This window comes from Rhagoletis zephyria, unplaced genomic scaffold (genome assembly GCF_001687245.7).
Source record: "Rhagoletis zephyria isolate East Lansing unplaced genomic scaffold, Rhagoletis_zephyria_1.1 Rzeph_scaffold_00133, whole genome shotgun sequence".
NCBI classification, from domain to species: domain Eukaryota; kingdom Metazoa; phylum Arthropoda; class Insecta; order Diptera; family Tephritidae; genus Rhagoletis; species Rhagoletis zephyria.
This window is the reverse complement of record NW_016157217.1, coordinates 421534-435079: the sequence shown is the minus strand read 5'-3', so window position 1 is coordinate 435079 and position 13546 is coordinate 421534. Positions and strand designations below refer to the sequence as shown.

The 13546-nt window shown below is 31.3% G+C and overlaps 1 protein-coding gene across 2 annotated transcripts in view; it reads right to left on the bottom strand.

The window, feature by feature from the left end:
• Positions 1-261: 261 nt before the first annotated feature.
• sif (guanine nucleotide exchange factor still life) overlaps positions 262-13546 on the bottom strand; it is a 376406-nt gene continuing 363121 nt past the window's right edge. For both annotated transcript variants that reach the window (XM_017637645.1, XM_017637652.1), the window contains exon 22: positions 262-425. In XM_017637645.1, coding sequence (XP_017493134.1) covers positions 343-425 — 83 coding nt within the window. In that variant the 3' untranslated portion in view covers positions 262-342. The remainder of the gene's footprint in view (positions 426-13546) is intronic.

The following is a 13546-nucleotide window of genomic DNA, read 5'->3' as shown; positions in this document are numbered from 1 at the left end:
CAGACACCATTCGTTGTTTACTCTTGAACCTTTCTTGCATTGAGTTATTTTTTTGAAAAATCCACGAATTTAATTTCGGCATTTGGTTTCATAATTTAATGTTCTTGGTCTCCATATTCGATCACCTTATCAGCCATTACATACATATGTATATGCGAAGATAGTATCGCTTCTGACAATTAAAAAGTATTTTTTCTGATTCTTATTTTAGATCGGAAATCGGAATTTCGTTCTGCTTAATTTTTGTACCGAATTTTGTAAAATTTTTTTGTGACACATTTGCATATTTCAGTTACGATCAGTGTTTGATCAAATTTTGATCAATTTTGTTCTTGTCTTGGTTTATTTGTTCGCATCGTCTTTGCGCGTTGTCGACTGTGCATCGCCTAAATTAATCATGTCTCGTGGTTTCCACACCGGGGACCCTACAATTAAATGAAAGAAAAGAAAAGAATATGGAAATCATATGAAAAAATGCTTTGAAGTTCTTGGTTGATTTGTTTTTTTTTTTTCTTAATTTATTTAATTTTTTATTTCGCCTTCTGCGATTCTTCTGTTTTTTGCGGTTATCGATTTTCTTTCATGTTAACTATAACTTACAGAGCATAAGTCTTAATTTTTGCGTGGGAGGTGAAGAGAGAGTGGTGAAGAGATAGAAGACTTTTAGCCAATTGTTTGTAGTCATGAGTGGCGAAATTTGCAAAATAAAATATTAAAAATCGTCGCCATATATGTACATATGTACATATACAGTGAGCGTCAAAAATATGCATACTCTGCCGTTTTGACGATTTTATTTATTTAGATATATTTTTCATACCAAATTTTTAAAAATTTTTAATTTCATACAGAACTCGGAGAAAATTCAAAATTCGGAAAGAAATTTTCATTCAAAATTTCAAGTTTTCAATTCGATTTCTTAGAAAAATTTTGAGCAACCAGTTTTGTAGCCCACTGAATACAGATTGGGTTCTTGCATTATATGGAAAAAAATGCGCAGTGGGCTACAAAACTGCTTACCCAGAATTTGTCGCAGAAATCGAATAAAAAATTTGAAAATTTTAATGAATAATTTTTCTGAAATTAAAAAATTTGATTCTTGTGAGTTTTGCTTTTGAATGAACTATGTTAAAAAAAAAGAAGAAAAGTTGAGTTTGGAAAATATAAATAATTAAAATCGCCTAAACGTCAGGGTTTGCATATTTTTGACGCTGACTGTATATGACAGTTATAGTTTCTCTATTCAAGCATATATATTTATGTAGTTTTTTTTCACGGTGAATGATTTATTGCATGCAGCTTAATAATATTTTTAGTATGTATTTTTAAGTCAATATTTATGCATTTTTGGTTAAATTGACGACAAAGAAATTGTTTTTTTGTTGTTTTTTTTTTTTTAACAACACTTTGTCTTGACAAAACCAAGCAGAATTTTTCATAATCATCATTGCTTGTTCAATCCGCGTGTTCTTATTGCGCAACTCCGGTAGCAGTGCAATTTAGTGCTAAAATTCAACTCGGTTTTGCAATGTTCTTTTGATTGCTGTCTCAAGTGATACATACAAGCATACATATGTATGTACATATGTAAGTAGTTCAACTGAATGAAAGTCTTGAAAAAGCATTCAAAAAAAAGTATCTTTTTTTGTTGTTTTAATTTTGGATAAAATGTTGACATCGCTTGCCAGTGTGCTTTTCACATTATTTAATGGAACTTTTTTCTTTAAAATTTGTATGCAAAAATTTGTGGAGCAAAATGTTATTTCAGGTGTAAGGTAATCTAAAAATTACAGCCAATTCGCTCTGATATTTTTTTTTATGCCAACATTTTCCATTATTTGGGTAAAAGAACGAAAAAGGTAATGAAAAAAAAAATAAAATTTTGATGCAGCATTACTGTTTGGAAGAGTTTAAACTCAATAAAGCTGTGTGAGATAAAGCTCCTATTTAATGCTTTTGATTAAGCGGTGCCAAAACTCGAAATAGGTTAAGACTGAATTCCAGACGGTGACAATTAAAAATCACAGTTTCATCAACTAGATAAGTACAATGCATGGTAACAAATGCAAATCTGCACACCAAAAACGTTAATGATGTAATTTGTTATTTTTCAGCTCTCTTTCTGTATATGAGCAAAGAAATCAAACTGTTTTTCAATAATTTCTGGCGTGCGATTCAAATAGGCAAGTACTTTCAACAGCGAAATTTAACACTAATGCCCTGTATGCAGCTCTCAAGAAACCGGTCATGAAAAAATTACCATTAGTTGCGTTCCAGATGCTTCACGATATTCACGATTTGCAGGAGGAGCTGTTTTCTCCATTAATAAACCTTATGGAAGGTGGTCACCTGGAACGACTTCCTGTAAAAACCTGCAAATCGTGAAGCATCTGGAACGCAACTATTATTTCGTCTGTGTGTCCAAGGAATTTTGACATTTTTGATACTTCACAGCCCCGTTGCCTCACACTTTCCTCAAGAAATAATGGAACGGGCATATATTTCTGTTCCAAACCGGGGTTGCCTTGTGCTCTTTTTTCACAAAAAACTTTAGAAAACCATAGTAGAAAGCGTAGCAAATTCCCTAAGAACTGCGTACTGCCTTAAGGAAATTTGACTCAAGAAAATTTCTTAGCCATTTCTTGTACGTCATTTTATAAGGAGTTTTTGCTTTTCTTGAGAGCTGTATACAGGCCTCAACTGAAAAGAGCTGCTAGTAGGCTAATTAACAGCAGTTGACATTAGAAATTAGGACTAGAGCTGTTAGAAGTTAGCGTTCAGGGCCAGTTTCTCAATGTCTGGTTAACACTAACAGCAGGTTAAACATCGTTGTTGACGTGATCGACTCCACATCATATAACAGGGAATCGATAACGTCGATAACGATATTTAACCTGCAGTTACAGTTAACCAGACATTAAGAAACTGGCCCTTAGTCAGTTCAAATAGCAGCCCGGTTTACAAGATTTAGTCAGAACTTATATAAAGTCGTTCCTATAGACATAAAACCTGTAAGTGGGATTTTAGTCCGATGTTCAAACGAACAGACTAATTGTTAGGGCAGAGCAGTTGGAAATATCATGAGCAGCTGTTAGCATTGCATGAACAGAGCTGTTAACAAACTGATTAGTAGCAGTTAACATTGCCTGCGAAGGGCTGCTAGAAGTTTCATTAGCAGTCTTCATTAAATGTTTACATTTGTTTTTAATATATTGCGCGTATTTTAAGTTTAGTTTTCAATGGTTTAACCAAAAAAATCTTCAATTCAAAATTGACTTGAATAGGTACGATTATGTATGCATGTTCAAAGAAAAAGAAAATGAAACTGTTAATCAAAGATATGTATGTATGTACATATGTAAGTGTGCTAAGCATTTAATGGCATGAAATATTGTTAGCATAAAATTATAGTAGAAAAAAGTAAACGTTAAATTTTAAACAACACAGTTGTTCATTAGTTTATTCGATTGGGTTTAGTTTGATTTAGTGAATGAACATATTTTATTTACAATTAGTGAGGAGCAATAAATTTTTAACTTTATGCATTGAATTAAATTTCGCAATCATTATTTTTTTTTTATTAATTTGGTATTTAGATTCAAGCGGGGTGTGTTAACCATAAGACATAATAATTATGGACGTTACATTTTAAACGAAAAACAATCGATTTTTTCGAATTTTTATTATTTATGTTTGCTTTTGCGCGTTGATTTGCCATCTCGAAAAATGGAAATTTCAGGAAGAAAGAAAGGTACAATCAAAACCCGAACAGCTATGTATATAAAACATTTTCCACATTAAAACGCAAGTAGACAATTTGTATGCTCCATTTGAAGGATGCAGTTATCGGGGTTTGTCTGTAATTTCTCTTGGATTAAGTGCAAGTAGAGAATTGTTGGTGGAGTTAACAGCATTAACATTCTGAAACCGAAAATATTACTGAACTTGTGTGTTTTTTTTACGTATTTTTTGTTATTATTATTTAAACTTGCATTTTTCTCTCCATTTTCAACTACAAATTCTTTCAAGCGATGCCAACTAAGTTTAAATTACATATATAGTAGGAAATGTTAATAAAAGAATTCTTGTTTTTATATACTATTTACGTGAGATGTTTTAAGTTAAGTTTTATAATTATGCAATTTAATCACATTCGTTTTAATTTAATTAGTAAGTAATAATAAATTTGTTTAATAATTATTAAAAAATATATGTATGTATGTATATGCATTTCATTAAAGTTAAATACATTTGAATAATATCACAAAACGATGCTGCAATAAAATTAGTAACGTTTGTTTTGTTTTCGAATAAAACTTCGTAATCATTTTCAGTAAATCTGAAAAGAAAACCTTAATAGTACTGCAAACAATTTTACATATGTATGTATATGTATACAGCTACATACATATATATGTAAATTTGTAAATTGGATATAGTTTAATAAAACTCTTTGCTAAATATCATACAGACAAAACTACAATATTTTGTTGAAATATATTTGCTTCTAAACTATGATTGCTTTTGACTCCACGAAAATATTACAAAATTGAGAAGAAGAAACCAGTGTTCTGTGCTTGATGATGACCTCAATTTTTTTAAATTTGTAATATTTTCGCGCTAATATTAAAATTTAAAATCTACCAATTGGCACCGTGTTTTGGCTAAAGTATTTATTCAACGTGAAATCACGTTTTTTGAGTTTAATAACTTTAATAACTTTTAATAACTCATCCGCTATCAACGAGAAAATATTGTAATTACGTTAATTTTTATATGTATTTTTAATTATTTTTTCACGTTAAATAAATTTCGGAACTGAAAATATAGTAATTGCCGTTGAGGCCAATGAATGCAGAAAGAATACTTGTTTGACAAAGTTTCAATACTCGTATTAGATATCACAAAAAAAAAAATACTTACCTCAACATCATCCCCAAATAAAAGGTTCAGTTATAAATTTATTATATACAAAGGTATTTATGTAAATAATGCAACTTGCCCATCAGTTTGTAAGTTATAAAATGCAGTTCTACCCGCCGCCAAGCAAGTTGGTTGTGCGCATTGCAAAGCATGCAATATTTGTTGTGGTCTGCGCAAACGAAGTCCGCGATCCAGCCGTTGAAATACGGCATGTTGCGCGCGGTTGAAGTGTGTTTGAAGCATTTTGAGCACTCATAACGATTTGGTTTTTAACGTGTTTTTTTTTTTTACTTATTCACGCAACTGTATGTATGTATGTAAGTGAAATTATTAGTTTGCTTTAAGTTGTTCGCTGTTAGCTTACTGATTAGTCAAGTAGGTATTTTTAAATATTTTATTTGTTTACGTGCTCCTTTTTTTGTTAAAACTGTGTACATTTTATTTAGTTGATTTCTTTTTTTTTAGCTTAACATCTATTAAATCGAATTTTTGATTCGCATTTTATTTTGAATTTATGTCTTTTTTGATTTTATTTCGTAAACTCGAACACCATTGAATGGAACATTTAATGCCATTTCAAAAAATTTACCTTATTCTAATGCCAGGCTTGCACAGAACAATGGGCCTTATGAATGAAAAATAAGCATTTGCTTTTTCCTAAAACTTCAGACCTTTTACTTAAATTTATTTGAATATGTATGTATGTATATCGAGTAAAAGATCTCAAATTTTAAGCAAAAGCAATTGCTTAGTTTTTATTCACGAGGCCCAATATTTCAAATACGTATTTAGATACATATATATTCATCTATATGTAATTCGTAGTGTTTTGTGATTATTCGTTCTGCATGAAATATGTTATATAGCCGATTGTGTCTGTCCATTAATGCGAGCATAAATTGCTTATGTATGTATATTTAAGTATTTATATTTTTTCGCTATTATGCTAGTTTGTGTATATGTATATTTGCAAATACATTTGCTTTGCTTACCGGCGTATATAGATTTACGTATACTTGTTATTAATTACCACTACATACATATTTGTGTTTTCTTATTTCTGCGTATTTGTATGTAGTGCATATCTGTTTACCTTAGTGATTTAAATACTTAGTAAGTAATGCAATTTTAAATAACTATTTTTTCCTTTTCAGTTTACTCTGCTCTCTTGTTATCTATGTATGCATGTTTGTATATTTTTGTAACTTTTGTTGTGGCATAACTAAATATTAATTTTGATTTTATTGCTGTGAAGCCTTTGGAATATTTGATTATATTAAATTGTTAGATTTTTTACACTTTTGATTTGATGAATTTGATTTACCATATTTATTATAGTAATGATTATTATTTTATTATCAATTATATTGCAGCTGTAAACTTTTTGATTTTTTCCGTGGTACTGATATACCACATAAGATATCGGAATCCAAATAATAAACAAATACGAATACGAGCGAAACTTGAAATACATAACGCCACCAAAAAGAGTATCAAACGAAACTTTTTAAGAACGTCCTGCTTCAGAATTTGGTTCACGAACGCCTTATCTCAACTGAAAATATATTGAAAATATGTTGAGATAGGACGTTTATGAATCGGCAGCCAATATAGGGCGTTTATGAACCGAATAATGAGAACGGCGTTCGTGAAAAGTTTTCTGAGTTGGGGCGTTTTCAAACTGGCTGCCGAATAGGTCGATCTTCCACTCAGCCGTCGATTTGGACTTATAGACAATATTGCATTAGACACTGTTGAGGTTTTTAACAATTGAAAAAAATCATTAAGGACAAAATTACGAAATAACCCGCTCAGAGAGCATCCACGTAACAGTGATTTGGCGATACGCTCAACAGTTACGAGAGATATATGTAGCTTACGAAGCCTTAGATGTAGGAAGCCTATCCCTGTCCAAAGAGAGACTTTGCAACTTTGTATTTTGATGTTTTTGCTCATAGTTCATTGACTCCATAATATCGATGGTAGTACCATGCGCCTAAGAGCAACTATGCACTTCCCTGCAATGTTCCTAAGGGATATTTAGAGCATCAGCTTGATCAAATAATGTCGGAACAAAAATATAGAAATAATTAAAAGTTGAGAGATCACTTGAATTTAAGCAATATACCCTAATAGCATTCTTCGACAAAATGCAAGCGGCGACTAATCGCCTTTCCCCGTCACGATGTAAAGCTTGACGGTGGTCCGGTGGGGTGAGAAATTCGACGAAACAACAGGCGTGTCTGGCTTCATAGGGCCACTTGAGGGTATTGCGCTAACACAACGTCCCTGAAAAAATAAAAAAGTCCCTTACTGAATTTCATGGACATTTGAACATTTCATAGCCCAGCAAAATATAATTCTCCTCACATGGGCACCAGAATATCGGAATATTGAGAGTAACTGCTTACGAAGTGGCAGTTAAAGGTGGGACCTTCAACATTCTTTTAGGAAAGTCAGGATAGGAAGGTCAATGTACTCGTTTAAAAAGATTTTTAGAGATCACATGACCCTAGTGGCAACGAGTGCAGGAAAACTCAGAAGTGGAAACGTACTACGTTAAGTATAGACAGAAAATAAATTATCTTTCATCAGGCTAGGGGTGCGCACCGGACCATTGTCGCAGTTGCAACTACATATATAAAGCAAGAAAAATTTGAGGGATATCTCAGGCGGCCAGGTGGTAATGAGAGTTTTGACAAAACTACCGGCAAATTGCAAAGTATTTTCTACCCTAGTTAACATCGAATGGAATGAATATAATCATAGGGTATCACAACGGTCCCAAATTCTCCGAAGTACTATATATGTGGAGATATACATACTCGACAACAGTCCTAACCTAACCTAAAATAATCTAGCAAACAAAGCATGCTCTAGCCGATTCCAATAAAAGACACTATATCATTGGTCAGAGTACCTTTCCTTCCGAGCACAGTTTCTTTACCCTATCAAAAACAACAAATAAATGTTTCTGATTAGATGAAGCTAAGCATTAGGAACTTTATACCTTCTACCGAATTATTTCAACGAGATTTCTTCACTAAAAAAAGTTTCAAACGATTTCTAACTCAGCATATGGGATGTGTTTTGAAAATCGAAACCAGCTTACTGCATACATGTTTACCGTGATGGTTGCCATAGAGTTTACTTTGGTTGGAAAAATTATTTTTTTTTGGAAAATTCCAGGACCTTTTTGAATAGATGGTAAAATAGAGCAAACTTTGGTGAGGTTGTCAAACAGGTACATATGTATGCATATATATACAGTGAGTGTTAGTCAAAATCGTACAGCAAATATTTTTCTATATTGAAAATATTTTTTTTTAAATCTTATTATTTTTTAATAAAACTATAAGTCATACTAAAATGAAATCCAGAAAACTCAAAGTTTCTAACATTGTAATATTACAAAAAAAAAATCGGAAAATGTTCATCAAAATTTCACACTTTTTATTCAGAATTTTTTCAATAATTCGGCAATTTTTTTTGTTGGCGATGTTGCGCATTTTCTTTCATATAACTCATGCATAACTTTTATTTTTTAATTGTTACACAGTTAGAAACTTTGAGTTTTATTGATTTTGTGGTAGCATGGACTATACGTTTATTAAAAATGAATAAAATTTAAATGAAACAAAATATTTTCAAAATATGAAAAAAAAATTTACTGTACGATTTTGACTGACACTCACTGTGTATGTATATGTATTTCTTGCATTTGAGTTCGTCGAAGTTAGTTTACGCGCACTTTCTCTTTTTTCATAAAATATAGTTAAAAATTTATGTGTCCAAAAGCAAAACTCGCTTTAAAAAAATTCAATGTAATTGATAAACTGCATTCAATATATATAAAAAAAAAAACTTGAATATCATTTATACACAAATTTGAATGTATGTTCGTAGTTATGCTTACGCTAAGTATTTCATAAGCATTCCAAATTCTGGTATTGATTCATGTACATATTTAATCTTTTTAGAGTATTTTTTTTTATTTTAACTTTGATTCTTAGTTGCTGTGTCGGTAGTCGGTAACAGATATTTATTTACTTGGTGCCTTTACTAACTACAAAAAAGGCGCTAATTGCCTCATCCAACCATTGTGTCCTGATACTTAGTTCAATTTCGGAAATCCCTCACAATCTTCCTTTGCTTACTTATAAATACTAAGTTCTTTTTTTTACTATTTCAATTGGAAGTACATCGACATAGTCTTGTAATGCTTAATTTAATTGCAGAATAATTTCTCTTTACATCTGTACATATACGATTGTATGCACGTTTGTATGTGTGTATACATTGATGTATGTATGTATGTTTGTGTGGTGTTTAAGACGATTTATTACCTCAACTGGGCTTAATATATAGACTAATGTGCGAGTATATTGTTACAACAAAACTTTTCAGCTGTATACATACTGTAGTCGTACAGCNGTGTGTGATTTCGTTTTTGACTTGGATATGCTCTTAACCATACCACGTATTCTACGCTTAAATATAGCGGCTGTATCTCCGATACAGCCTGCAGACCAAGACGAAGGCGCTGGACTGTTCCTTTTTTTTTTGATTTTAACGAAGCACATTAAGGGGAACTACTCTGCACATGGTTTAATTTTTTTCATGTATATGTTTACGCATGTACGTATGTATGTTTGCAGGATAAAGTTTTCTTGAGGAATTCGTATTTAATCACGTCTAGCTACATTTGTTAACATTTTCTCAAAATTGAACTACTTACAACATTTATTTAACAAACTAAATAATTACATTTTTAATCTTATGAGTAACTTTGTTTGCCTGTTTTTGTTTTCACTCACTGTTTGTAGAATTCATTTCATTTAGTTCAGTTGCTAGCTACGTCGCTTAGTGTTGTTGTTTGTGGTTATTTAGTAAGCTGTTGTCCATTGTGATAATTTTCGTGTAATCTATCTGCGAGCACTTATTGCATTGTCTTTATTTATGTATATGTATTCACATTTGTCAGTTGCTTATATTTCTTCGATCTGTAGATATACTACATATGTATGTATATATGTATATTAGTGTTTTGTCGTCCCAGTTTGTACAGGTATGTAAAATTGTCGCGCAGGTTTCCATTTGAATTTTGCAAATCCTTCTCTGCTGATTCCTCTATGTTTTTGTTTGTTTACATGCAAAAATGTCAATCATTGTTACATTTGTGTTGGTTTCAGCTACATACATATTTGTTAGAGTTAATGCTTGTGTATCCGTATTTCTTCAACTTCTTATACTGGTTTTTGAGATCCGCTTTTTATATTTTTGAATTTTATATCTTTTAAGGTAAATATTTTTGTTTATTTCCTCCTTTTGATTTCGTTGAATTGTTTTTTTTTTTGAGATTTAAAATAAGTTTTCCGCATAATTTCTGGTATACATATATAAACATACGTATGTATTGTATAGTTGGTAATATTAACATTCAATCCCTTTTTAATAGTTGCCATATGTCTCTGGAAATTCCTGATTGTTGTACAATTTTTCATGGTTTGAGTAAATTTTAAATGGAGACTAGTATTCTCTTAAAGATTCAAGGACAGGTATGTTAACATCAAAGTTACGTTTTGGTTTTCATCGTTAACATATTCCTAGATTATTTTTTATGTACTTATGTACAATTACAAATATTAACATTAAATTTTTCTTATGACTCCACTAAAATTTTTATTTCATACTTATTATTTTCTTTTTAATTGTATGTATAACTATAAGTACCTACTCTTGATTTGAAATTATCAAATTATATTAAAATTTTATACGTATAATAAATAACCTGATTTTTGTTTTGTCTGTACTTCCAAAACCTAACTAAGTTTTACTTTATTTATTGTACACAATTCTAGACGTTAGTGGAATCTACAATCAACGTACTCATGTGTGCATACTTATGATGAAATTCATCAGCACATTTGCTAACCTTCGAATTTTTCATATATGTATAGCTAAACTATGCTTCGACAGCGAAGCTCCAGCTCGAAAGTATTCAAAGAGGAAAAGGCTTCGAACTAGTTTTTCAGCTACTTTACTGCGAAAATTTACATTACGCTATCTGGCAACGCTGATGGTCCCCGTTAATATTGCGACGTGTTTTGGAATTAATTTTATCAATCGGTAACTGATTCACCTACCAAAGAAGCAACTGCATAAGAAGAATGTAATCTTATTATTATTATTAAGTACCTTACAGCAACAGACCGAATGCGAACTTTGCTTGCGCCAATAATATGTATGTATAAGTGGTAATACTGCAGCACAAATGGCCTGAAATATGCACAGGTCTGTTCCATACAGACATTTTAGCCACCGCACAGTGGTCGGATAAGGCATGTTTTACGCGAAAAAGGCCTATTTTTAAACTGTGATAAATTAATTGGAGTAAAGCCATTCTTATTCAGAAATGTCCAGCGAACTCAAAGCTGGTTAGTATTTTTAATAATATGTTACATTTAATTCAACGAATTCGATCGTGGCTTGTTCTAACAGTTATGAGTTGATAGCTTTCTGAACGATTTCTTTTTATGGAAACTTTAAATTATAACAGTAACTGCTGGTTTAGTGTTACTTCATAAAAATGGAAAATGATGATTTCATATGAAAAATTACATAATAACATTTTGTTACCAAATTATGAATACCTTAATGACAGGGATTATTGTTCAAGAAATATTTTTTTTCAAAAAGGTTTAACTAACTAATGAGTAGAGCAGAGTAAGATCTTCATTCCTTTATCAAAACCTAATTCAAGGGGTCCGTTAAGGATCTACGAAAAGAAAAGCCGCGCACACTCGCGCCACTTTTACGACACTAGACCAACTTTAGCCATTGTTCCAAATATCATAAAGTATATAAAACACTACGGATTAATGTAATTTTTCTTCATTTAGCATAATATTATTTAAAAGATGTGTCTTGATAAACCTGAAGTCAATTTTCAAAAACCGAAAATAACGGATCCAATATGGTGTCCAAGAATAAACAAAATTTTCATAAAATTTGATATTTTGAGGTTCTTAAGTTCGCTTATTATAAATTTCAAACAAGTTTTGGAAAATTCAAAATTCAAAATCCAATATGGCATCCGAGATTTAAATAAATTTTTTAATTTTTTTTTAATTTTGCTATTTAGAGTTTCGCATTCATGGCAACTCCGAAGGCTGTTATCGGAAGTTATCGTTGCCGAATATTACACCCTTCCTTATTGGACACATGTGTTATTCTTCTGTATCCAATATGGCGCCCAAGAATTTAAAAAATTACTAAATTTGCATGACATTTGGTATTGCCTTTGGTATCTATTCATTTACCAGTAGGACATTTTTCTGAGGAAGCCCAGGAGGCTCGCAACAAAGACTTCAGATGGTATCGCGAGCATAACACTCGAAAAATGACCAGGAAGGAATCTAACGAAGATTTATTTCACATGTTAATTTTAACATCTGATCCTGTTATATCCAGTATGAGACCGATCCCCTCTTCGAGAAGTGAACTCAACTCAAAATGCTTCAGTTTTTGTTGAAAGTGACAGAGATGAGTAAAAAAATATTTCGTCATTTCTATTTTAATTTGTTGTCTGTAATATTCGTTAATACAGGGTGTATGGTAGACGTTTGAACATACGTGAACTGGTGGTAGTTGGGGCCATCTGCTTTTTTTTAATTTCTCATCAACAAAAATTCAAACCTGAACAACGTTATTTGAAAATGAGAAAACTTTAGGTTTGGAAATCACCAATTTGGTATAAAAAAAAATCTTAAAAAATTGTTTGGGCTGAACAACTATCGCCCATTTATAAATATTGTTAATAATTCGTAATTTGACCATAAATTCATTTTAAATATGTTCGATCAAATACAATAAATCAGTAATTTTGCTTAACAAATATATTGTGTTACTCAACTAAAAATGACAGTTGATTATGAGATGTCAACTGAAAAAGTTTGAATGTAATATAGAACTCGAGAACAGTACGTTTACTTCTTGGGAAATTCTCCTTATATTTAGAGAAATTGACAGCCCATTCGACAGCTGTCAAATCTCAAGGTTTTATTTTCACGTAAAATTCGTGACTAGTGTGTCTAAAACCCTTACCAGTAGCATTTAAAAACATTTTCTTATTATCAGAAAAATTAACAGTCAATTTGACCTCTGTCAACTCTCAAAGCTTTAATTTGACGTAAAATTCGTGATCAGCATATTTTAAAACTTTATCAANTTTAGAGAAATTGACAGCCCATTCGACAGCTGTCAAATCTCAAGGTTTTATTTTCACGTAAAATTCGTGACTAGTGTGTCTAAAACCCTTACCAGTAGCATTTAAAAACATTTTCTTATTATCAGAAAAATTAACAGTCAATTTGACCTCTGTCAACTCTCAAAGCTTTAATTTGACGTAAAATTCGTGATCAGCATATTTTAAAACTTTATCAATAACGTTTTTAAAAAGATTCTCTGATTTTTATAAAAATTGGCAGTCCGTTTGACAGCTGTCGACTGTCAAACTTTTAATTTGACATAAAATTCGTGACTAGCGTGCCTAAAAACCTAATAAGTGGTATTTTCAAAAAGATTTTCTTAATTTTAGAGAAATTTGCAGTTGATTTGACAG